The sequence below is a fragment of the Gymnoscopelus microlampas genome, assembly GCF_963454915.1.
Source record: "Gymnoscopelus microlampas genome assembly, chromosome: 3".
NCBI lineage: Eukaryota > Metazoa > Chordata > Actinopteri > Myctophiformes > Myctophidae > Gymnoscopelus > Gymnoscopelus microlampas.
The window spans coordinates 33,413,189-33,440,917 of record NC_139940.1 but is presented as its reverse complement, the minus strand read 5'-3'; the positions used below and the strand labels follow the sequence as shown (position 1 = coordinate 33,440,917).

At 39.1% G+C, this 27,729-nt stretch overlaps 2 protein-coding genes across 3 annotated transcripts in view; both read right to left on the bottom strand.

Moving 5' to 3' along the window:
- Nucleotides 1-27,729, bottom strand: part of LOC311041585 (aromatic-L-amino-acid decarboxylase-like) — a 76,520-nt gene that overhangs the window by 5,687 nt on the left and 43,104 nt on the right. The gene's annotated exons all lie outside the window — the stretch shown is intronic.
- Nucleotides 305-14,607, bottom strand: LOC311038631 (aromatic-L-amino-acid decarboxylase-like; the record flags this gene model as incomplete). Its single annotated transcript, XM_084048203.1, has 10 exons — nucleotides 14,281-14,607; nucleotides 10,962-11,075; nucleotides 10,105-10,224; nucleotides 6,227-6,361; nucleotides 5,513-5,656; nucleotides 3,833-3,899; nucleotides 3,567-3,661; nucleotides 2,880-2,947; nucleotides 1,383-1,459; nucleotides 305-324 (listed from the first exon to the last, which is right to left on the bottom strand). Exons 1-10 carry the CDS (start codon nucleotides 14,479-14,481, stop codon nucleotides 305-307), a joined length of 1,041 nt encoding a protein of 346 aa, XP_083904329.1. The 5' UTR covers nucleotides 14,482-14,607.

Here is a 27,729-nt window from a genome sequence, read left to right as displayed (position 1 = left end):
TTATTCGGAATGAGTCCGAATTTTGCGTATATTCGCCGGTGTGTAACCGCCTTTAAGCTTCACGGTATATTCAACCTATTATATTGCTTCCACTCAGTCTATGTGGCAGTGATCACCTGTATAATTATTCCCACCCACTTAGAAATCACTGTCATGCTTCAGTAGGTCTTTGTGGTTATAGCCGGTTTCTTTATTTTTGAGCCCCATGCTATTAGTTGCTAATAACATCTAATTAGGCTGGACTGCTCAGATTGTCTGAACGAGGGCCAATGTGACCTGCCAACAAAGTGCTTTTGTCTGTCTGTCAGACTGCACTTCTGCGATCTAAGGGAACACATGCACTAAAAGAAACATACATGTACACACGCACAAAGCGATGCTTGATGTCAATACAAGATGATTTATTGCTGTCACTATATTTATTTAATTTGCACAGTTCAGACATTGTTGCAATTATCTCTCTCCATCGGGAGTGGGAGACCAACGGATTGTACTCTCTCTCTCTCTCTCTCTCTCTCTCTCTCTCTCTCTCTCTCTCTCTCTCTCTCTCTCTCTCTCTCTCTCTCTCTCTCTCTCTCTCTCTCTCTCTCTCTCTCTCTCTCTCTCTCTCTCTCTCTCTCTCTCTCTCTCTCTCTCTCTCTCTCTCTCTCTCTCTCTCTCTCGTGTGTAGCCTACTTAGTTGTTTCAGGCTATACTTACCCATGCTCACAAGTACAGTACACACAAATGCATTTATGGAGAGTTGCAGCCGTTTCTTAAAAATATGAGCACTAAAGCCATAGTTGTTTAATATTTAGTTGCGATATACAGTATGTTATCGCTCTGCAAACCAATTAGAAACACCAAATTATAAGGTATCTGATGGGTCTGATTTTGTACCATTTTCTTATGGATCTAAAGTGTACCATTTTCCATTTGTATGTGTTAATATGGTTAAAAGTGTCAGTGCCTCACCGGCAGTCTGCAACATTGTTTTGGTCTGATGGGCTCCTTCTGGTATGTCAACAATATTAGATATCAGGTTAACCTCGATACCCCAACCTTGGTTTATGGCTGACGTGATGACGAAAGGCGTTACCCCACGCTATGTGTATAATTACTCTGTATCTCTGTTTTAATGTCTGAAGAAAATATCTGGAACTATGCATGTCCAACGCTTGTAAGATCTCTTCTCTGGAATAAACCCAAATACTATAACACGTTTCCTTCCTCCGTTTATTGATGTAATTAATTCTTATCTGACCGATAAATATGGACCGGTATTTACTAGGAAAAATAAAGCTATCAGCATCCCTCCTCCATCTGGACCCATTTGAACTATTGTTCAGACAATTTTACCTTCCAGCTTAGCTTAAAGTTAAAGTTTAAAATAATAACTCTACCTGAATCTTGGTTTTCATGTGTGAGGTAGAGGGGGTCCATCTTGAAGGACCCAATGATGTCAGTTCTACTCTTCACCCTGTGGACAAGGAAACAACAGCAATGTCTCACTCACAGAATATAAGAGAGGTACAATACCATTGAAATTATCTTGTGCTGTTTTAGTCCTGCTTACATCTTACTTCGCTTTTCTTGTTTTCCACACTTTTTGACCGGTAGAACAAATGAAAAATGTCATAACTGAAAACATCATAGCGCTCAGAATCATATTACAAACAGCTTAAATATCGTGGTTAGAGCATACGCCTTTCATGAGGAAGGTTGTGGGTTCGAACCCTACTCGTCAGCAAGGGCATGCGTTCGCAACGGGTCCCTAACGCCAAATCAAATGAGTTCAGATCTGAGCCAATCAGATCATGCATCTGAAGCCTGTCCTGGACGGGAGTCTCCAGACATAAAAACAGATGATATTTGGAGCAGTTCTAGGAACCCTCAGCACAGATCGTCACATCAACATCCATTCACTAACCATGAAATAAGGAAATCATCATCATGAGAGGGTCAAGAGGTTCACTATCCGTAATCCACTTTTGTTTTAGGATTTGCATTTATGCTATGCAATGAGCCAACACAGAACCCTCCACTCAACTAAGCTCTACAAGGAATGTCACTGTACCATTAGAATGAGAAACAACACTCATGCCACAACAAAATTACTTTATCAATATTGCCTCGTAGGCTATATTAGTAATTTCCAGTGTGTCAAGTGACCTGATCCTGTCTTAGCAATTTATCTGGGATAGGAAGTTAGTGTATACTTCTGTTTGTGTGCTGTTGATAGAAGGGGCAGATGGGAGGCGCAGTTCTATTTACGTCAACAATGTATACAATACATACTGGTCATTATAGCTCAAAGGTTTCTGAATAAGCATGATAGTACTGTATGCATTCAAACGATAATGAAACACTGTATAAAGTATAATCTGATAGACATGTTAGTGTTGGCAGGAGATAGCAGCTTTATACATTATTAGCTTGGAGGTGAATATAATTAGTGTTGGCATGAGATAGCAGCTTTATACATCGTCGTCCTCCCATGCTATGGCATTATAACTAGAGGTGCTGCAATCAAGATTTTTCACTTGCGATCCAATTCCGATCAGGCAGCATTAATACAGATCCGATAACGAACAATACCAATCCGATACGGCACATATTTAAGTCACTGCTGTCTATCTCATGTTGACTGATTTTGAATGGCAGGCGAGGTGACAACCTCAGATTGGACATGCGTTGTCAGTGGGGTGAGTGATTTCTTGAGCCCCTGCCCCCTAAAATGTCTGTGTACGTCTCTAAGGTCCCTGCCTTCCAGACACAGGATAGCAGCCATGTACATAAATAAGATAAATAATGAGGTAAACTGTGTAGGCCCACAAGAGTTTATTTTGAAAGAGAACCAGACATTTTCAAGCTTATTGTGTGATAGGTTGTCAACTTACCACATAGCTGAGCAGTCAAAGTTGACTAAAAGCCATTTATGGGGGTTGAAGTTGAAAGAGTCTGCAAACTTCAAAAACAAAACAAAGCAACCAATCAGTTATATAGCTCTTTTGTTCCATTCCTAGAAAGTTATTTAATGACAATAAGAAGAGAACACAAGAAAATAAACTGATACCTAAATTATTCCACAAAGAGCGAGAGAGAGAGCGAGAGAGAGAGAGAGAGAGAGAGAGACTTCCTCGGTTTGAACTTGTGTGTCTAATAAACAGTGATATTTCTTTGCCGAGGAAAAGCAGCACGTTTTATCTAAAAGTCTCTGATGCTTCTTCAGGAAATGACTGTGTCCTTATCTCTGTTTCCCTGCTCAGTGTTCAGCTATGAGGAGACAAAACCACCACAGCAACATCAAAAGCCACATTGATAGTCCCACTGACTCTTTGGCCTTTTACTCACTCTTGCACACTTCACATTAATAATACGCCTTATTAAAATGAAACAGCTGGATATAATGCATTGTATTTTTGTCTTGAAAAGAAAAAGGCAGTAGTCATTCAGCACCACCTATTTTTATGTAAACACTCACTACATAATGTTTTACTATATTAAAGAAAAATTCCAAGAAGTCCATACATCTTGAACATTTGAGTGGATCACTAATGTTATGTATGATTTCTACATATCCTCACCTCAACACCATTCAGTAAAGGTCTGAATTCAGGACAGATGAATCCACTCCCAGCGTATGCCGCATCAATATGCATCCAGATCTTCTCAGAATTACCTGGAATAGATATGGACAACCCAGTTAAAGAACAATAGTAAGAGGACCTGTTCCTCCTGACCTTTTCCTGGAGCACAGAAGCAGACATTGGTACAATATTTCATATTGTATTTATTACACATTTTTCACAGGTTGTCATTCTGTCAATAGCTTTCTGTAAATTCTACTCACATATGGGCCCAAGTTCAGTGATGTGATCAAAAGCACATGATGGAGTTGTGCCGAGAGTTGCACAGAACTGAAAGATATAAACATACAAATCAGGAAATCCATTGCCACCCGCACGTAAAAAAGAAGAAAGTGGTCTTTTGCCTAACAAATGATTTGTACTCTTTCTTTCAAATATGTTATCTTTTCTAGTCTATGTTATCTAGTCTAGATAGTGAAAACCCTCATGAAATCTACACAATCACAAGAACATCAGATGTGCAACAGAAATAGTTAAATAGGATTTTGCTCGTTGGCCTGCTTGTGAAAATAAAAATAAAATGTCCCAGCCAATATACCCCCCCCCTCCCCAATGATCTACTCTGACAAATGCATAGCCTTATACACATAACTCATATTCCTTTCCTTTTCATATTCCTTTCTCATTAGCACACAGCCACAGGTAACCATTCAGATAAACCGAGATGATCCAGATATATGTATCCTGACCACCGTAAGCCTCCTTGACTATAATAGTGCTCGTTATTGAAGGGATCGCTCACTGATAGTGATCTGTGGGTCCAGGTGTGACAGGGACTATTGTCTCTAACCAGATACACTCTCATTAGGTTTGGCAGGAGCAAGCTGCTACAAATAACAGCCTTTCACAAAGTCCTCAGGCTAATGTATATGCTCAGCTTCACCGGCCACCTGAGGGCAGGGGTGTCATTGTGTTGAACAGAGACAGGTGATGTATGTCAGTGTTTCCAAAACAGTGGGTCGGCACTCATTTTGGATACAATTCTTCATAAATTTGAGAACATTCAAAAATAATAATAATAATAATTGTATAAATGTAATAAAAAAATCACACCCAGTGTGAAGTGGGCGGTGTGTGGTCATCACAACATGACTTTTTTTTTAAGTCCATACTGCTATTCATAGGGCTGCACATGTGTCATGTGTTTCGCTAGCCAATCACAGTCCTGAATTTGCAAAGTCAGCCAATCACATTACAGCTAGTGGTGATGACACTAGCTGTAATGTGATTGGCTGACTTTGCAAAAGCATAGATTTGCATTGACTGTGGAAGGGTTAGGGTTGTAGACTGCGTTGTAGACTATTGGCCAATCACGGTGCAGGATTGGCCAGTGTCCAAAACTCACTTATAGGGGGCGGTTACACCGCCCCCAAAATATTATATTTAAAATATATATATATATATTATAATTTATTTATTTTTTTAAATCCCAAAAATAGAATAAAAAGCTTTTAAGAAGTAGTGAAAATAGCAGATCGGCTATTTTTGCTAGTTTGGGAGCCAAACTAGCAACTGGTTCTTGAGCTAAAAGGTTTGGGAACCACTGATGTATGTGGTTGCAAGGTATACTATATACGTACTGTGCGTACGTTCAACGAAGGTTATTTTATATCAGGTATGTCCAGTGAGCTATCTACTCGATAATACAATTCAATAATGTCATGTAAATATAGGGTACAGGTGACAATCTAAATGATGTGACTATAACATATCTGATGGAGTTCTTAGGACTAAAATGCTGCATTTTAAATTACAGCGCTTTAGATGATGGTGAATAAGACATCGTGTGGACATGTAGTGGAAAAACGTGTGTCCATTTAGATACTGTATGTGTGCTTGCATATAGTTCTGTAGGCTAAGTGTAAATATTTGTGTTTTCCTACATAAAACGGGATGAGTCCTGCTGCCTTGTCCTCCTCCACCATCCTTTTTAACGTCTCTCCTTTGACAGCGTAGGTGTCATCTGTTGGGATTTTCTTCATGATAACACCACCTATCAGACCAGCTCGCTCCACTGATGAATGAGACTGGAGAGTTAGAGCAGATAAAGAAGTTGCAGCTTTATTGCATGTTTTCATAAACATTATACTTTGAGAGTTTTGGACATACACTACAGCCAGAGTAATAACTGTGGGACAATTCATCAATTCAACTAAAATGTAAACAGTAAATAGTACATGTTATTATGTTATTTCATGCCAGATATAAACTGTAAAAGCACAACGAAGACGATACAATTCTAAAGCAGATCTTTGTTCAAATAGGAAAATGGAAGAAACTGGGAGGAGCAAATCAACTGACTGCTATATCCTTGTAAAGGTCTGCGTTTCCCTGAGGCAACTCCCAAACGATGGTAGTCTTGTATTAAACCTGATAAGGTCTACAGTAGCTAATGTCAGGCTGGCCCAACTGTCACTCTGTATTACCAGATTGCTCTTTCACTAGTAACCACCTGTTTACATTCTTGAAAGAATGCAGCTGCACTGTTGTTCCACCATCAACAGTGAATGCTTGTTATCTAATCTAAAGTGGGGTCAGGTGAATGACAATTTGCATTAACATAGAAGTGTTTCTTTGCTATGTGCTTTAGCTCTTACTTGGTCAGAGGTATAGGCAACCAATTTGGAGATGATATGAGCCTCTGTGCGTTGCGGTTCAGAGGCCTGGACCCGTCGCACTGTTTTACAGCGAGCAGCTAGCAGGGCCATCAGGGTCGCTTCACTGGCCGTCCCCTGCGGGTAAAATTAGTTTGATTATGATTATGAATGACAAAATGAATGTCATAGAATGATCACATGCCATGTTTTCATGGTAATCAATATCACATCATACTGTACGTTTTGCTCTCCTCTTAGTTCCAGGAGAGAAACAAGAGTGAAATATGTTTGCTAAATCGTTTGAATGTACAGTATAAAGTACAGCAAAAACTATAAAGCAATTAGTCAAATACTTTGTTAGTTATTCATTGTTCCTTACAGTATCATAGTTCGTTTTTAAAATGTCCTTCCATTAGTCCATTAGTTTATGATGATACCACATAAAATAAAATCTTATCTACTGTAAAGTATACTGTATGTTTTTAAACACGTCTGTTTAAAAGAAGATGTACACAAATCAGATGAACCGAACCAGAGTATCCTCATTTTCCATTAAAATATCAGCCTGTTATTCTCTTGCAAATTGCCTTTGATCCTAACAGAAAGCGTGTCTATTCACTGATATAGCACATCATCAGAGGACAAACTCATTCTGTTTGGGTACTATGAGTCATCGTACAACCAAGCTAACATCACATGACAGCACAAACTGAGCATGACGGCTTCAGGGGGCATTAAAAACAAAGCAAGTCAATCAATTTCTTAGAAGATTCAATCAATAAGCTTGAATTTTTCACCAGACAGTCGCTAGACTAATTGCTTGTATCGCAACAGGCATGACTTCTGAGCTGTTGGATGTCATTAGCATTTATATTCATCTTTATATATAAATAATAATAATAATTTAAAAAAAAAGGAAACAAAGAATAAAGGGGTAGATTTTTTTAATGCATATTTTTGTTATGTTTCATGTAGTAGCTTTGGGGGAGGGTTTATCAATTGAATATTCCACTATGATCAAACCATTCACCGATCCAAACTGGATCTCCATTTTTGCTGATGCATATGAACAAAACTCTACAAGCATATGAAGAAGGAGCCGTTGACCCCAGAGGTCAAATGCCCCAAACAGCTCTGTTTACACACATCCTGCAGTCTACGTGCCCTGCACGCACGTACACGTGCACGTGCACGCACAGATATACTAATGTGCACGGACATACACACAGAGTTTCCTAGACCCACTGACTAGGATTGACAATGTTGCTGACATGGAACCATGATATCAGGACACAACTTGGGGACAAATTTAACTGGAAATAATGCCATAATTTGCAGTCTGTGACAGTTAGCTGTCACAGGGAGAGCTCCGCTTCCAACCAAATGGCCTGCGACCTATGACCTTGAGATCATCGATCCTCAAGCACTCCTCAAAGAATTGAGGCAGAGTTCGTTTCATACGTTCATAGTTAATCATCCATATTAAACAAGTGGTTATTACGTGTCCTACTGTGTAAGCTTGCTGTTATATTTGTAACATTCAAGTATGATTAAGTACAACTGTTTATCATACTTTCACTTATGCATGAAGGTACATTTATATTATCATTTGATTATTATTATTATTCATTATTCATCATATTTCCAATATATTTCCAATATTCTTTTTAAATAGGAACCAGATGCGTGACACTAAGTTACAATGGGAGAATATCGATAATATAATGAATAGATCCTTGTAAGAGAATCGACTTTAGGTTGAGTTAAGTTGTTGTTGTGGGCTCAGATTTCTCTTCTTTCCCCCCTTTCTTTCTAAACATACCTTCCTGTGTTTCAGCCAATGACAGGGAGAGGATTGAGTTTCACATGGTATTTAGGATGGAGAATAAAAGACCATCTCTTTATGACCAACACCCAGTCCAGTCTAGGTCTCGTCTTGTCTGGTCTTATCTATGTTATCCTCCCCTTCTCTTGTCTTAGTGTCAGCTAGGCGTATTCTTGTTTTGTTCAATTTGAATGGGAACTACAAGATTCATTGACATTTTCAAGTCATTACATATTGCGTTCATCTACTGCAAAGGAATCAAAGTTGTGCCTTTCAACACAACAGTGGAAAGTGGAAAGTGGAAAGTGGAAAGTGGACAGTGGAAAGTGGAAAGTGGACAGTGGAAGGTGGAAAGTGGACAGTGGAAAGTGGACAGTGGAAAGTGGAAAGTGGAAAGTCGAGAGAGAAAGTATCACCTACAATCTCTCTTTCGTGAAGAATATAGACTCTAAAGAAGAATAAAAGACGGCTGTTGTTAACAGTGAAGACTTGCTGGCACTTGAGGAGTGTCGAAGAAAGGTTGTTCTACCCAGCATAAAGACGACTGTTGTTAACAGTGAAGATTTGCTGGCACTTAAGGAGTGTCGAAGAAAGCCAGGCAGGCGAAAAAAACAGCCCCAGAACGCTACTTGAGAAGTGACCCCTGTCAATCACAGGTCTGTTCCCATCATCTGATGTGCAACGGCAATAGGATTGTATGTGTATTAGGCTTGTTTTCATCAACTTATTGACAGGGCTCTTTAACTACTGTCTCTATTTCTTTTCAGCCCTCACCTACCTTCCCCTCTTTCTATCTCTTTCTGTCTAGGAGCTCACAACAAGTAGTATACCATTTTTAGCACATAAAGTTCTAATCAGGGACCACAGCAGAAATGACATCTTGTACGGCATTAATATTTCCTATGGCTTATGCCTTTGAGTTAATACACTTCCTTGATTAGAAATAAAACTTGTTTGTCTTTTGTATATTGTTGGATGATCTATGACCCTGCCTCAGCCAAGAATTCAAAATCCTTCAGAGTTTATGAGACTGATCTGTATTAAAAACAGGTAAACTGGGGCGTCCGCTGGCCTAGAGGTCCAGGCGCGTACCACATAAACTGGTAATCCAGTGTGTCGCAGGTTCGACTCCCGTTCCCGACGACCTTTGCTGTATGTCTCCCCCTCATCTCTCTCCCCATTTCCTGTCAGCCAACTATCCTGTCCAATTAAAGGCATAAAAGCCCCAAAAAATATCTTAAACAAAAAAAAAACAGCTAAACTGGTGATATATAATTTCATTGATATTCATGACATTTAATGATAATTAATCACTAAATTACCCCCATACACACTACATTTATATATCAACGAATCAATTTACCACTTATAGCGTTATTTTATATTTTGTCACACAATGGTGTCATGCAAAAGTAGAGAAAATGTCTGATTTACATGCTCACAGATGTGAGTGAGGCTATTTTCACATTAAAAAAAGAAATGAAAGAAATGCCTTTAATGACACGATAATGCTCAAAATAGGGAACGATTATTAATCGAGTATTTTATCAAATCGATTAAATCAATTAGTTTGATACTTCAACAGTCGATAACTGCTTCAGTGTAGTGTACAGTAGGTAGATGCTCTATAATGACAGGCTGGCAAAGCACTGTCACAACCCTCATTTTATCCATTATTCTGTGTTAAGTGGGGGCCCATTTGTTGCCACACACACACACACACACACACACACACACACACACACACACACACACACACACACACACACACACACACACACACACACACACACACACACACACACACACACACACACACACACACACACACACACACACACACACACACACACACACACACACACACACACCTCCATCCACACATCACCACAGAGACAGAAGACACACAAACTCAACTCAGGTCTGGGAAGGCTTTGACAGCGGCATTAAACCACTTTTCTGTGTAATATTAATGCAGATACTGGATCTAACCCTAGTTTAGGATTACTTTGATGCCCTCAAGTGCTACAGTACCTTACACAGAGACACTGACCTGAATGACACCTCCACCTTGTCCTTTGGTACCAGCAATGAAAGCCTCAGGTAGTTGGAGCATTTTTCCAAGCCAGTCCAACATCACAGTCTCCAGCTCTGTACAGGCCGGACTTGCAGCCTAAACATATGAACCAATAAGATGAATTGAATGACCTCCCAGATTAACCACTTGAACCCTCTAGTCTTAGAGAACCGGACCTGAGTTACAACTGTACTTTGACAGTTTTTTTTTTACTGTCTACTCCAAATCTCTTCAGAATAGGCATGCTGTCGTTCAAGTTGTTAAATCAAGTGTAACAAGACAAGAGTAATGAAAACAAAAGTTATCACAAATTAAATAAATAGGTAAACAAGACAGATACAAAATAAAAACAGTAAGCCTCATTTTCTTTAGAATCTCCATTGTTTTTAAAGTCATCCTGTGTAACATTTTCATTTCAACAAAAGTAATTTGGGATTTCATCTTTCACTGGTATATTTTTCACTATAACCATTTCTCATAATGTGTTCTGACAACGCTTTTGTTTGCAAGTGTCGTAAAAAACTTGTTGTATCCTTGGGCTCTAGGAAATCTTGGGAGTCATGTGACAATGAACGTCAAACAGCTTTTTATGGTATGGTTCTGAAGGGGTCAGAACGTTTGACTGTCATCAATATCATGTCAGTCTGGAGCAATGTGAAACTCCATATTTGGGCTAGATTTACGTAGGCCGTCTGGCCTGGCAGAGATCTGCGCTCTGCGGTGGTGTGTCCTTTCACTTTTATTATATTTGACCTTTTAGATATGTTCACCTGAATCTTAACTTAAAATACAGAAATAAACAGAAGTAAAACAATAAAAGTAATGTTTGTTACCCAGGAAAATCCAATGCAACCAATGGCTCCAGAAAGCATGTCAGCCAACATGGCAGGGTAAGAGGAGGCTGCTGCAAAGTAGGCATAGAAGTATGGGCTGTGCCAGTGGGTGACCTAGAAAAACAATCATATACAATTGAAAGTACAGTTAGTGACAATTCAAATTCCCTTGGTTAGGGCAGCAGTAATATATAGATCAAAACGTGCGGCTCGGCCGGAACAAGTGTGCTATTATTTCTCTTTTAAACGACATTTCAAATTTTATTAAAAATTTTAAAAAAAATGTGCCGGTGAAAGTTGTAAAGCTTATCATAATCACAGTAATTATTAATCATGTCTTCCGTCATATTCAAGGTATTTTGGAGAGAAATGAAACAGACTCCAGTCACTTTCAGTTTAAAGCACTGCAGAGGGGAGGTGTTGTGTGTCAGCTGCTGCTTGTTGAAGCTTGTTAATGTGACATGCATAAAAGCAATTATGCCTCTGCACTCTCAAATACAGTAGGCCTATCTAATCTAAGATGGCTTACATGGTATTATACTGTATCTGGTATTATATATATTTTTTGAGCTGTTGGAAATAACTAGGCTGCACTTGGTTGGTAAAGTCCAGATGACAAAAATATTGTGGAATTTATAGTTATGCAGTGTTATATTATATTTGTTATATTAGTGTCTATGTGTCCTCCTTTATAGTTAGTGAGAACTTCACTTCTCCCTTAAGCTTGCACAAATGTATTTATTTGTTTGTACAAAACACTTTGTAATTGTTTTTTAAAGTTATTTATAATTGTTATTTTAAACTAAAGATGATGGCCAATTTTGATGATACATGAGAAAAGAACATTAATAATGTATCATATCAATATCATATGCCCAACATCATGTATGTATCGTGAAATTAGTGTATCTTGACAGACCTAACCCTCCCCATCAAATACAACAACATGACATTTAAAACTCATAATATGTCCGATGTTTTGCTTTCCACATTGATTAGAACATTACTGTAGTCAGTCTTGCTAAATGCACAGTGTAGTGTCTGTAGTGGTAGCAGAATGGACAGTGTTCTCAACTTACATGTGGGAAACCCATTGAATCCTGGTCAGATTGAAGAAAGTTGAGTATTTGGTATTCAGTAGTTTACAACTTTTGTCACTCTGCACTTTTAATTATTAACTACAGTGACTACACTGTTGCCTACATCATGGGTTTTCAACTGGTGTTCTGTGGACCACTGGTGGTCCGTGAAGGTATTGCATGTGGTCCCTGACCATGCATTTAGTAATGTAGGAAAGTGAAGATTTGTATTATATTTTATTTTATCGACCACTAGTTGAGAAACAATATGATGTATGATGATGCATAAATGTTGTCTGTTACTTGGAAGTCGGATTTCAAGGAAATGTGCCGATATCAATTGCACATGCTTGCTCATACAGTATATGTTGCAATGAATCAGTTAACATGAGTTTAATATGGAAGGTTAAGAGAACAGAATAGGGGCAACCATGGGAAAGGAATGGATCAGTGATTCTCAATCTTTTCTGAGCTCTGGACTACTAGCATAATCTCAGTTAAATATAGACTGTTAAGGGCTTTAATTTAATTCACCTCGAATTAACAAATTAAATGAAGGCCTTAACAGTCATTATTTAATTTCAAGCTTTTCCCCCCACACCACGCCCATATCCCCCTCCCAACACAACAGTGGTCCCCAGGTTGATTCTCAGTCAGGGTGGTGGTCCCTGGTTCATAATCAGTTGAAAACCCATGGCCTACATGTAACAAATTAGGCTATCAATTATGGCCTGATGATTCTGGTTTTACTTGTGGAGCTAGGCTGGCATCTGCACAACTGTCCATATAGATCCAAATTAATCACATGCACAGAATTACTTCAAATGATTATGAATATCCAGTTATAAACTGGTCATTGTAACCTACCTGGTGTATGTAATTCTATGAGCAACAAAAACACACTTAAAAGAGGATATCTCTGTGTTGGAAATTGGGATAATGTATCTCTCTAATATGCCTAACACCTGTTGAAGTGTTGCTTAATTGTTCAACCACCATCGTTAAGACGCTGAATAGATTTGACTGGGTCGTTCACACTCGCTGTGCGTTGATGGCATGTTAACGACCGTCATTGATTCTAAATAGACCAAGATGTTACTGGATTTGAATCCTTTGTATCCTTTGAAATAGAGAGGGGTCATTGACCACTGTTCTGCTGTACTAAAAAGGTAGCCTATATAAAAAACTATTTTATCAATTCAAAATTGCATGACCCTCCCTTGGATTCAAAGTAAAATGAGCTGACCCTCCCTTGTACTAAAATTAGAAAGGCATGACCCTCCCCTATTTTCCTCCAGGGAACCCCTTCTGTAAATTTCGACTGGTCCCTTATTGCTTTTGAATCCAGCATGAGCCTTGTCTTCTTAGTTCATTCACTTATAGTACACGTCCTTTCAAACTAAAGCATTTGATTTTAGTTACTGTAGCTAGTAGAGGCAAATGAAAAGGACTTCAGAATGTTGAGATAACTTTCCACATGAAATGTCTCAGGTTTTGAGTATCTTAAGGAACTTAAGGATTGGTTTCTGAAGTTTAATAATTCGCATGTAATTGTGCTATGTGATTGTGTTTATCAACAGGACTGTTCTTTTTGTAGCATAACATTACATTTAATATTTGTGTAGTACATTTCAGAATTTACACACATAACACAAAAGATAATTTATCGGCTTCAATTTGATAATGTTCTAGTTCCAATTTTGTATTCTCTTTTCTTTTCCCATGACTTCCAATTGAATTTGTTTATCCTGTATCCTCTATCAGTTCTCTCGCCTGATTAGATAGAATTGGTACACCAACCTGACAATGTATTTACTGTTTACTAAAGAACTAGTTCTGTAACTCTCACCTGATTAGATAGAATTGGTACGCCAACCTGACAATGTATTTACTGTTTACTAAAGAACTAGTTCTGTAACCCCTGTTACAGAACAAACACTCAGTAGCAAAGATTACTATATACTATATAGCTATTTAACACTTATTTTAGCGAACAAATATCACATATCACTTACACCCCCGTAGTTTTTTGTAAATGTACCGTTTATTGCTCCTGGTATTGATGATGATTTGTATTGTATTGTCTTGTATGTCTTGATGATGAATTGAATACATAGGACCACAATAGTCAATGGAGCTTTTTTTATCCTTTTAGCATTGCGTAATTGCACTTGCTGTACTGTTTGCAATTTGTTAATAAAGTGTTTAAAAATGAATAATAATAATAAGAGTGAACTGACCCCAGGCATGATGACTCTCTCTATATCTTTTGCAACATCCTCATAGGTCTCAGGCTCCAGTGGTGCCTCAGCAGGGATCAGGGAACGCAGGTAGCCTGGTTCTACATCTGGGTACACCTGGCGTTGTTCTATGTTCTCCATATAGTCGGCCACGTAGTCTACCATCTCCTTCCCCCTGCGACGGAACTCTGCTACGTCCATGTTGACACTGGAGGCACACACAGGTATAGAGTTGTGGACATTTCAGTCATTTAATTGCAGTTGGGTGGAAACTTTATTACGTCCAAAACCGTTCCTTTTTTAATTTGAACATTTTAAAACAGTGAAAATAGCCGATCTACAAGCTCACAATGCCTCGCATCTGCATTTGCACTTCTTTTGTGTGACACTTATAAAGTGCAAATTAATAATTTGTTAATCTGAAGATTATGCAATGAAGCTAATGTCAAGAATTTAACAATTAACAAGTTAATAACAATACATCTTGCTGTCCGTTTTGCAGTGTAAGGACAGGTGTTGTTCTGTCCCTGATCCACACTAAGTATAAACACTGCGACTAAACCCATGAAATCTATTCTAATCCAGGTGTGTGTGTGTGTGTGTGTGTGTGTGTGTGTGTGTGTGTGTGTGTGTGTGTGTGCGCTCTATTTGAGTGCCTAGCAGTAAATGCCATTAACTTAATCTTACAGAGGAGGAACACAGCACACTGAAACAGCCTACTACGATGGTACACATCTAAACACATGCACGTGTGCGCGCACACACACACATACACACACACACACACACACACACACACACACACACACACACACACACACACACACACACACACAAATGTGAGCACATGAATAGTATAACTACAGTATAACTCCAGGATTAAAAGGCGTATGAATACTGTATGTTACACCTGATTCACAACGCAATCTCTCTATTTATCAGATACAACCATAGCTTATTGTTAAAGGTATAATAACAGCAAAATAAAAACAGTGATCTCTACTACACGCAGAAACATAAATCTTGCAACACAAAATAAAACTACCTTTTGCAATGACAGAGCAATGAACATTGACCCGCTCCACCACAAGACTAATCATTTAACACACCTCATATATATATATATATACACACACACACACACACACACACACACACACACACACACACACACACACAGTGTTGGGATAGTTACTAAAACATAGTAATACTTATTACATATTACTTGTTTAAAAAGTAATGTAGTTACTTTACTTATTACTCCCTGCCAAAAGTTCTTAGTTACTCTTTTTTTCTCGCCCCCAGTAATTGCATCCTTTCTCCCCAAAAGTCAGACTTTGCATTTTCAACATTAGCAGTTGTTTTTTTTCTCTTTTCTGCAGCCTACATTGTAAAATCCTCATTGTACACTAATTTGAATTATATTAACACTAAGACTTTTACTGTGAAGGAATTCATAACTTACAGACTAAATGAAAACCATTTGACGACTAGAATACTAGGGACCTCAATGGAAACAAGTATTTTAAATGTATTTAATGTATTTTGCCTAATAAAATATTCAAATTAAAACACCTGGGCTCAAACAGATAATGACTCATCATGAGACACAATCTTTGAACAACTTCTGTTGTTTATTAAAGCTCCAAACATAAACTGATTAACTGAACAAACTGATAAATGATGCAGTGCATAATTTGCAGCGGACAATAATGTTCTTCAAATCTTTTGTCCGGACAAAATCAAAATAATTGCCATATTTCCAAGTAGTAAATGAGACGCGCGGTTCCTCTGTGTCCTCCATGTTTGTTTACGTCTCGCAGTCTGAGTGTGTGAGTCTCACACTAACCTATGGTTCACATGACGCTTTTACTCTTGTATACAAGCGTCATGGTGCCGAGTCCCCCTGGTCTAAAGTTGTGTTCGATATTTTCACATTGCCATCTCTCACATGAACATAAACGTTCAGATTTCAAATATAAAGTGCTTACCACCGAGCCACGGATGTTACAAGGCGACGCGACCCGCGATAAGTACTCGTATCTCCCGTACAGTTCAATAAAAAGCATTTTTAATCCCATCGCCGGCCATTTTCTCCAAATTGTCTCCGATACTTTCAACCATGCGACACTAATGGTTGGGAGGTGTATTGCACTCTGATACATTACAAAAAACAAAACAAAAACAAAAGAAAATGGCCGGCGATGGGATTAAAATGCTTTTTAATTGAACAATACGGGAGATACGGGTACTCATCGCGGTCCGCGTCGCCTTGTAACATCCGTGGCTCAGTGGTAAGCACTTTCTATTTGAAATCTGAACGTTTAGGTTTATGTGAGAGATGGCAATGTGAAAGAATGGAACACAACTTTAGACCAGGGAGACTCGGCACCATCACCGTCATGGTATGACAGTCATGTTTCAGGGCTAACACTAACGCTAACCAGTGTTGCCAGATTGAGAGAGAGAAATAAGCAACCAGGTCTATGATAACAAGCGACTAATAGACAGGCCACAGTGACCTGTATATGTATGTATATGTATGTATATATATATATATATATATATATATATATATATATATAGAGAGAGAGAGAGAGAGAGAGAGAGAGAGAGAGAGAGAGAGAGAGAGAGAGAGAGAGAGAGAGAGAGACAGAGAGAGAGAGAGAGAGAAAATAGCCGATCTACAAGCTTACGGTGCGTCTTCATCGGTTAACAAGTCGCTTATAATAAGCAGACATGGTAACACTGTTTGATCCGGTTTAAGGCCCGCCCTTCCGCAGCTGATAATTCGATAATTCACACAGACAAGTAAGCAACGTTTCCGTATCCGCTCTAGACCGGATCAGCAAGCAGCCTGCATAGCAACTGATCCCAATCAGTCTACCATTATAGACAGGTTTCCTGTTAGTAAACATGAGAGGATATGACCGCGCAGAGGAGGGGGAAGCCTATAGAGGGCGCCATTACCCGCAGCAGCTCTGGTCAAATGTCCATTCATAAAAGAAATGATCTTCACCGGGTTTAATGAAAGTAGATTAAATGATGCAGTTTGTAATACCTTGTTTACTCAATAAAAATGATTTGTCGGAAGTTGGATCTGTTTGTATATATTAGCAGCATTACGCCTATTATGCCTATAATAGCAGAATTATGGCTATCTAACTCCCGAACATAACAACAGAGTGAACGGCGCAACAATTCGTTTCCCCCGAGCATGCGCAGATTGCGCATTCTGCTCTGTGATGACGTCGCGTGGAAATCCGTCTATATCAATGGACCAAAAACAACACAGGATCAAATAAACACACTCAAACCCAGAGTACCACCGAGGCTCGTGAAAAAAAGTAATAAATTACTTTTTGAAAAAAAGTAAAGGTAATATTATTACTCAAAACGTCAAAGTAATTAGTTACGTTACTGGGAAAAGGTAACTTTAAGTTACATATTACTTTAGTTACTTCCCAACACTGTGTGTGTGTATATATATATATATATATATATATATATATATATATATATATATATATATATATATATATATATATATATATATATATTATTATATTGTAATTAATTCATAAATTATATTTATATAATTTATTAAATCATTATGTCTTATATCTATATGCTGTGATATTGCCGGCATAATTGCTACATTACATAAGTGTGTGTGTGTGTGTGTGTGTGTGTGTGTGTGTGTGTGTGTGTGTGTGTGTGTGTGTGTGTGTGTGTGTGTGTGTGTGTGTGTGTGTGTTACACTCACATATTCAGGTCAGAAAACTGCAGCTGTATTTTTGGGATAGCAGGTCTTCTCCTTTCCGCCAAAGTCCACAGACAGACAGGCAGATACTGTACACAGATAGATAGATAGACAGGCAGACAGCAGACAGACAAGCAGGTGGTCAGATCGTTTGTGTGTAAGCAGGAGGAGACATTTGTTGCTTTTATCTTCCCACCACCCCCCCCTCTCTTTCCAGGCTAGCCAATGGGAGAAGGGCTCACAGTCAATGCAGGAAGGACTGATTCACAGGGTACGTGTTAATGAGGCTGTGCTCACTTTCCACCTCCATCCCACACACACATGCACGTATGCGCACGCACGCACACACACACACACACACACACACACACACACACACACACACACACACACACACACACACACACACACACACACACACACACACACACACACACACGGTGGCAACCAGAAGGCCCTGGTTGCCCCAGGTTCGATTCCAGGCCAGGCCAGCATATGTGTTGATGAAATGAAATTTGTCCCTGAGCAAGACTCTTAACCCCTAATTGCTCACAGGTTCTCATTGGAAACAAGACCGCAAGGGCTTTCATGAACGACCTGTTAAAAGGAATTATCCTTATCCTACACACACACACACACACACACACACACACACACACACACACACACACACACACACACACACACACACACACACACACACACACACACACACACACACACACACACACACACACACACACACACTTTGGTGTTAAATTAACACTAGATTTTAGTGTGTACACACACACACGTGCATATGGTATAGTATAATTAGACAGACATAATATTAATCTATGCATACTGTAAATGGATCAAGTATCAGTTCTAGCATGAGTATCACTAATGTGTGCACAAATCCTCAGCTAATCTTTTTTCTGAGACTCTACAGTAGGCCTAGGTGTATTGTAGGTCTTGAAGGGTACACATAATCTACAAATTAATTTATGAATATTAATTCATTATTTGGTTTCAGAACATAGAACAGAACATATTGTATTGTGGGGCATTTCATCTACTGTCTGCTGTACACAATTTGCTTTAATTTTTATATATGCATGCATGCGTTACATTTTACTACATAATTCTTTGTAAATGTATAGCACAGATATGTCAATATCACAAGATCCATTCATATTGTTATGGTTTCTTAGGAAACAGGCTTTGTATGTCTCACTTACACATTCATCTTTGTGTATGAGTGATAATCTGATTCTTGTATGAATCACCCCATTCAATGGAAAGGAATTCTACAATCTCTACAACCCCGTTCACCGGGGTTACACAAATTACTCCAAAAACCTTCGGCCTGGCTGATATAGACCACCGAAGTCCTGACGTCACTCGTTCATCCCCAGGTTCGTAAAGTAATTTCGCTATGGAGAATAACATTGGGTCATCATAGAATCGTCTCATATAAGAATTGTGGTCCAAAAATGAACAAACTGTCTCGGCATAATTGTCAGGGAGGAGGCTCTGTATCGTTTATGCAGAGGTGGACAGAGTACTCGACCCCAGTACTTGAGTAAGAGTACAGAGTATTCCTGGTTAAATTTACTCCACTACAAGTAAAAGTAGCTCAGTCAAAATATTACTCAAGTAAGAGTAACAAAGTCCTTGCTTTTAAATGTACTTAAGTATTTAAGAGTAAATGCTTTTTAAAATACTTAAGTACAAGTAAAAGTAAAAGTACATTTCTTATTTTTCACATCAATGAATTGCTGTAATTTTTATATAACTTTTTAAAATTCAAAGTCAAATTAGTGCAGCATTGGTTCAAAACGAGTAATCTAAATGAATATCTTTATAGCCTAGTGGTGCAGCACAAAATAACCAAATAACCACAAAATATTACATTTAAATATACTGTCTTGAACAAACTAAAATATATATTTCTCAACTAGTGGTCCACGGATTACACAGACACATGCAATTATATGGCCACATTTCCTAATAATGATGATCAGGCACACTTCCCCTTCTTGAGATTCTAATTCCCTTTTCTGTGGAATTTCTAGACCTCCCAGAAACTTGACTTCCCAGAAACTGACAACATTGACATGCCATCATACGTCACCAGGTCGATAATATGCACTGTTCCATGGAACAAGAAGAAAGAAACCACCTGTTGAAAACCCCTGCTCTAATATGGGGAGAGATTTGTCTCAAAAGTATTTGTGAATCCAATACCAAGATGCACAAATATTCTTTCATTTACAAATGTGTTTCCATGATTTACAAATGTATTTTGCAATCTACAAACACATTATTTATTTGTGACTTTTGTAAATTTGAAATTGTAATTTTTACAAAAAAATATTATACTTGTCACTTGTGTGTGCATTTATCATAAAATATAATTTGTAAATCATATATTCTGTGTGTGAATTGTTGGATCTTATTTGTGAGTAGACCAACACACGCATACATTCCTTTTTCCTGTTTTGAGACAAACATCACGCTTTTTTAAGAGAATTTTTACAAATGTATTTTCCTATCCACAAACTTACTTGTAACTTGTAAGTTTGCATTTAAATACATGTGCTAAGTTTCACACAGTGTTGGAGAGATTCACTCTCACTTTCTGCAGATCCGTGTGTTGGTGAGATTCATACTTTGTGCAGATCCGTGTGTTGGTGAGATTTATACTTTCTGCAGATCCGTGTGTTGGTGAGATTCATACTTTCTGCAGAGCCGTGTGTTGGTGAGATTTATACTTTCTGCAGATCCGTGTGTTGGTGAGATTCATACTTTCTGCAGATCCGTGTGTTGGTGAGATTCATACTTTCTGCAGATCCGTGTGTTGGTGATATTCACTCTCACTTTCTGCAGATCCGTGTGTTGGTGAGATTCATACGAGACAGGCTTCACACTCTTTAGTCCACGAGCCAGAGCCCCAAAATTAAGCAATGATTATCGAAAGAGTGGGCAAAACCACACCTATATTAAATTGTTTATAGGGTCAATATAAGTAAATAAATATATGATAACCTTTCCACAGGAGCAGCTTTTTCATATTTATCACACATTTTGTTATTTCCCCATGCGTACATGACAGGTGAAAATATTACAAAATTTAAAAAATAGTTATCATAATGAAACTTCCCCAGTTGATTACTTACATGAAGACAATGATTTATCGTATTACAAGTTTTCTGAAATTGTATATTTAAATATGCAAATTAGGCATTTAGTCCATAAGCCAGAGCCCCAAAATTGAGCCAGATATTGAATATTCTCTCGTTAAAAACCTTTGACTCCAACATCTTAACAAAATGAAATAAGAATGTTGACTCTGGCTTTGTCCAATGTTCCAATGTTGATTCTCGAAAGTTATGCAAATTCGGGCATATTTTCCTAATGCCTAATTTGCATATTTAAATATACAATTTCAGAAAACTTGTAATACGATAAATCATTGTCTTCATGTAAGTAATCAACTGGGGAAGTTTCATTATGATAACTATTATATTAAATGTTGTCATTTTTTTTCACCTGTCATGTACGTATGGGGAAAATAACAAAATATGTGATAAATATGAAAAAGCTGCTCCTGTGGAAAGGTTATCATATATTTATTTACTTATATTGACCCTATGAACAATTTAATATAGCTATGGTTTTGCCCACTCTTTCGATAATGAAATCTTGTCTGGCTCATGGACTACTTTTGGTGAGATTCACTCACAATTACCTGCAGATCCAAATGTGTGTTTGGACTGCCCCACCCCCACCCTATGGCAATTACAGCCAGGTGGGCACTGCCACTAATCAGGAGGGATCAGTTCGACAGGAGGGATTTCAGAAAAAAAATAGGTATTTGGGGGTATACGTTGGGAAGTTGAACAAAAAAACATGGTACAAACACTGGTCAGGGATCTGCCATGACAATAGTCACACAAAAATGTAAATCATTTGCACACATATGTGGCACTACACTGCAGCAGTGTTATAGCAGTGTCAAACATTTCAAATGGCCATAACTCGGTGACCATTGCTCTGATCAGCACGATAGGACTCGATTTGAGCGCCACATAACAGGGTGAAAATCGAGTCATCTATATTTTCCAATCCTGAATGGTTTGGTAAAGCGCTGACATTTTTTACCATTGAGCTAATATAGCCTGCCGGCTTGCTCAGGGGATAAATTTAATCTTGACTAGCAGGTCAAAATTCGTGTCTAGGTGAGCCATGACCTTTTGTCTCAATAGAAAATACAACCACCCCAATTGTATAAGTTATATTGTATTAACATACTCTACCATACAGATTGGACAGAATTGCATTCTATTCATTAAAAAAAATTACATAGTGCCGCTTTACCATACAAACTGCTAGCCAGCTACCTAGATTGTAATAACAATTGTAAAAAATAAATAAATCTGGCCACAGGAGCTGTGCAAATAGACATCACAACCTTACTAATATCTATGAAATCCACAATTTTACAGTGTTACGTTTTTTTTGTTCATGCAAGAGACTTGAATAATATCACCCCCTCCAATCCCCCAAAATAAAGCTGTAATCCCACATTTTATGTCCTCTCCTGATGTGGAAACAACTTAAACCATATCCTTATTTGACCAATTCCCCAGGGCTCTATAATTGGCCCTCCTGTTTTCTCTGAACACCAAATAACCGAAAATGGCCGATCTACAAGCTCACACCATGCATGATAACGTTACTTGTGACACGTTGAGACACGTTGTGAACTTGTAGATCAGATGTTCACTATTTGCCCCTGAATAGGAATGCTAAGATTCAAGTGTTTTTTACAACTGTAAGACCCAGGATTTGAACCTGGGTCTTCCGCATGGGAGCCGAGAGGGAATCCCCACTTGGCAGGGGAGATATTGGGCATAGGAGCTTCAGGAAAGGCTACTTGTCAACCTGTTAGTTGTCCTACCTAACACCAGGGAAAAGACACTATTATAAAGCCCCAAGGGCCTCCGGTCAACCATGTAGAGTTTAAGTGGTTAAATATAGTTCACTTTATATAGAATATCCGTTCCCATTATGTGTCAAAAGACATGGCTTTCAGATCAGTCTTTCAACCCTGCTTCCCTTAACCTTGGGTACCTTGGATCCCTTATGGCAAATCCCAGGCCAGGGCAGGTGATAATGGTCTCTATGTCTGCCTATTAGGCCTACTATACGATGGTCAAAGAAGAGAAGAATTAATAGGAAAGAGTAAAGCACAGCGGGGATCATAAACCTTGCTTATAAGCTTACAATAATGAAGAATGAATCAAATCACTTTACTGAATAATGCTGTGTGAGTAAAGCTCCCCAAACATCTTGGGGACAGGATGTTACTGCAATACAACACACCAAAAGTTACTGGTTACTGGACGCGAAAGTTACCTCGTATGACACAGGAGATGTCTACAGTACTGGTCACTCAGTGGCAAACAGGATGAAGAAATTAAGACATAGATGAGTACAGTATACTGTACATTGGGCTGGAGAAAGCAGATTACAACACACACAGGCATACGCGCACACAAAGATTGCTTTGGGTGTGGGGGCACGACGCTGCTGCAATACACACAGGCACACGCACACACATAGATTGCGCGTCATAGATTGGGTGTGAGGCACGGATGCTGTGATACAGACACACACGCATATGGGAAAAGTACTGGGCCATTACAAAACCACAGGGGGGTCAAGAAAGAGGATCTTGACTGAAATGAAGCAGAGTGGCAGATCTAATGCTGGACATGATGACAATTATGATTATTTGACTAATGTAATTTAATCAACAGTATCGATCATGCTGAAGTATGAAACTAACTAAAAGATATGTGTACAACATCTGATAACTAGAAAGTACTGTTCCTGAAGAAACAGTGTGGGATCGCTAAGAATGTTGCAGGTATTGAGTATTGATAGTGTTAGTAGTGTTATAGGTTTGAAAGGTTTGAAAGGTTTAAAGGGTTTGAAGGGTTTGAAAAGTTTGAAAGGTTTGAAAGGTTTGAAAGGTTCTAAAGGTTTGAAAGGTTTGAAAGGTTCTAAAGGTTTGAAAGGTTCTAAAGGTTTGAATGGTTTGAAAGGTTCTAAAGGTTCTAAAGGTTCTAAAGGTTCTAAAGGTTTGAAAGGTTCTAAAAGTTCTAAAGGTTTGAAAGGTTCTAAAGGTTTGAAAGGTTTGAAAGGTGTGAAATGTTTGAAAGGTGTTAAAGTATTAATGTTAAACGTTTTTATAGTGTTGGCAGTGTTGAATAGTGTAAAATGTATTTTTTTAGGGTAAAACAGTGATAGCTAGGTTCTAATAGGCGGTTGCTAGGGTCTAATAGGCGGTTGCTAGGGTCTAATAGGTGGTTGCTAGGGTAAAACAGGTGGTTGCTAGGGCCTAATAAGCGGTTGCTAGGGTCTAATAGGTGGTTGCTAGGGTCTAATTGGTGGTTGCTAGGGTAAAACAGGTGGTTGCTGGGGTAAAACGGGTGGTTGCTAGGGTAAACAGGTGGTTGCTAGGGTGTAATACGTGGTTGCTAGAGTCTAATAGGGGGTTGCTAAGGTTTAATATGCAGTTTATATGGTCTAATATGCGGTTGCTAGGGTACAAAAGGTGGTTGCTAGGGTAAAACGGTGGTTGCTAGGGTGTAATAGGTGGTTGCTAGGGTATAATATGTGGTTGCTAGGCTCTAATATGGTGTTGTTAGGGTATAATAAGCAGTTGCTAGGCTCCACTGTGGCTAAATAGCATTTCTCCATTGAAATGAATGGGATTGTTTTAGCAGTAAAAAGTGAAATATCTCTAAAAGTACAAATTATTTCAAAAATTCAAATGGTAGCCAATATGTCCTAAGTAGGCTGAACGTTATAGAGTTGGAACGGAGTTTCTAGCTAAAAGTATGAATTTCCCCATTGAAATGAATGGGCTTTTTTTAGAAGTAAAAAGTGCAATATCTCTAAAAGTACAAATTATTTCAAAAATGTGAATGTAAGCCGACATGTCCTGAGTAGGCCGAACGTTGAAGAGTTGGAACGGAGTTTGTAGCTAAAAGTATGAAGGACTAGTTAGGTGCCAAAAAACAGGGGTGACATAAATAAATATTGACAATAACAGTAGTGTGATCGCTTTAGCGATCCCACAATGAAATGGAGGAAATCTGATGCTTATAATATGAGTGATGGAATTCATTGTTTATTATAATAGAAACAAATCCACTGTGAGGCCTTTTAGGAGTAACCTGACTCCGCCAGAAAGAAGAAGCCTGCGTCACATACTTTCCCCATCTGGTCAGGTTATTTTAGCAGTTGCATCCATTTGATGTATTCTTTATAGAAATGTGGAATTAATCATGACTGATTGTTTTATGTTAACAAAGGACATCTGCATTTCAGTTTGGTTGAAACATTACCCTTTAGTTTAGAGTGATGATGGGAGATAACTAGACTAAAGGTCACCTGGACATGGGGTCAGCTCAAAAAGATTGACAAACAACAATTGAGGAACCAAACTCATATTGATTTGTAACTTATGTATTAGTGAGCAGACACACCTATTACATGGGCACATTTCCTAACTAGAAAAAGTGCTCCTCGGAGCACAGGTCTACGCCAGGTCACGAACGTTATTGTGGCCTCCTGGTGGCGCTATAATAGGCCAATGTGAAAAGGGTGGCGTTTCTTCTTAGGCCTTTCATGGCAATCAGACACTGCATGCATGATTTGAGGCATTTTGTTCCAAAAAAATGTTTTGCTAATTAGACCTGCTGGTAGCGCTATAACAGGCCAATGTGAAAAGGGTGGCATTTCTTCCTCGGCCTAGTGGGCGATATTTTGGTTTTAAACCCAATGCTGATAGGGAACCTGAGAATGTCAATGAGGTTATCTGTAAACTATGTCTGGGTAAGGTGCAAGCATCTGGAGGCAACACCTCTAATCTACAGACTCACCTGCTATGGAAACACAAGAATGAGGCTGCAAAATTGGGTCTTGCTGGAAAATCTAGGACAAATGATTCTCACACACACACACACACACACACACACACACACACACACACACACACACACACACACACACACACACACACACACACACACTGGTGGATAAGAGAATGAAACTGGCAACAGTAAATAAGTCTGTTGGAGTTTTGCCTAAAGGAAATTGGAACCCACCGCCGTCTTGTTCCATCTGTGGAAATGAAGTTGAATATCTAGTTTGGGTATCTAGTCAACCTATAATGCTCTCATTGTAGGTTGACAAAGTCATGCTGTTGCAATACTTTCCTCAAATTTCCGCATTGTCATTTATTGTGCATAAATTATAGCTACTCTTTATTGATCCCTGTGTGTCATCACAGCCCGCAGTAAGTGTGAAAAATACGACAGGAACAGCTAAATAACTTATGACCAGGGAACATGGAATAGATTCATGTATATACTTATTTATTTATGAACGAGTACTGTACATGCTGTTGTCCTGTACCTCCATTCAATAAAATGAAATGTAATTAAATGAACTGGTGTTTAATAGCTGGTGGAAAAGAGAAGTAAACGGGCACTGATAAATACATCACAGTTGAGGTGAAGAAATCGTGAACTTATGAGGAAGAGAATCAAACTTGTTACGAAGGACGTTAGCGATATCCGGCACTGCGTCCGTATATGGACACAACGCCAGCGTGACGTAGTCTTACGACAGCATGGCATCATATCCTACCCATAATACTACGGTCATCAGTTGAGAAGCCAGTCGGGCAGTTCGGCGACTTCAATAGTAATATAAATAGTAATGATCAATAATAATATAAAGAGTCAGATACTCATAATCATACTTAGAAACTAGGCCCATACATCAGAACTACTTAGGTGATTAAGGGACTTCTCCCGGGCCTGTGGGCACTCCGCTACGGTTACATATCAGCCAGCGCTTAGAAATACAGTCCTTTTAGAATACTGAGGCTAACTCCTCAACATTTGGTCCTTTAAACGAGCCTCCTCATAGTACAGTAGGAGCCTTACGCCTAGCCAGCCAGACCGATTGCCAGTGCTTATAGCCCGCCAGGACAACCTTATAGCCGGGATACCAGGCCTGGTTAGCCGACCGTCGAACTTAGGACGAAATTAGACTCTTTGCTCGAGACCTATTGCACTCGATACCATTATAGGAGAACAGGATGAACGTACAGCTCGCTGCGTCCACTGCGGCCATGCACCAGATGGGGCTCGCTCGGGGACGTCCCGAGCGGACCTACACGGACCTTACGACTCACCTTGTCGTAGCCAGGGGCCAGGAGCCCTTCAGGCGAGCCCTTGGCTGGAGGCCGCTCACCATCCCAGAGACCCCAGCCAAAGAATATGACGACTTCGCAAGGTTTCTCCAGAGCGCCAGCAGGGAGATGGACGCCGGCAGACACAATAGTGCCACCCGCGACGACCTCATGCGGAGCATCGTCATAAAGCTACCCTTTGCCGTAGCCACGATCGACTGGCGCCGTTATAAGAACGACATCGAAGACAGGGGGCACATCATAGCCTTCGTCAACTTGGCTGACTTCGTGTCGGAGTATGCCAGACGGCGAGCATACTACGATGCTCACATCTATGACCTCCGTGGCCATGCCCACTTTAAGGCCGCTGACGCCATGCTTCGCATGGCGCGCGCACACACACCATCCACCACCTGCACTTCCGACT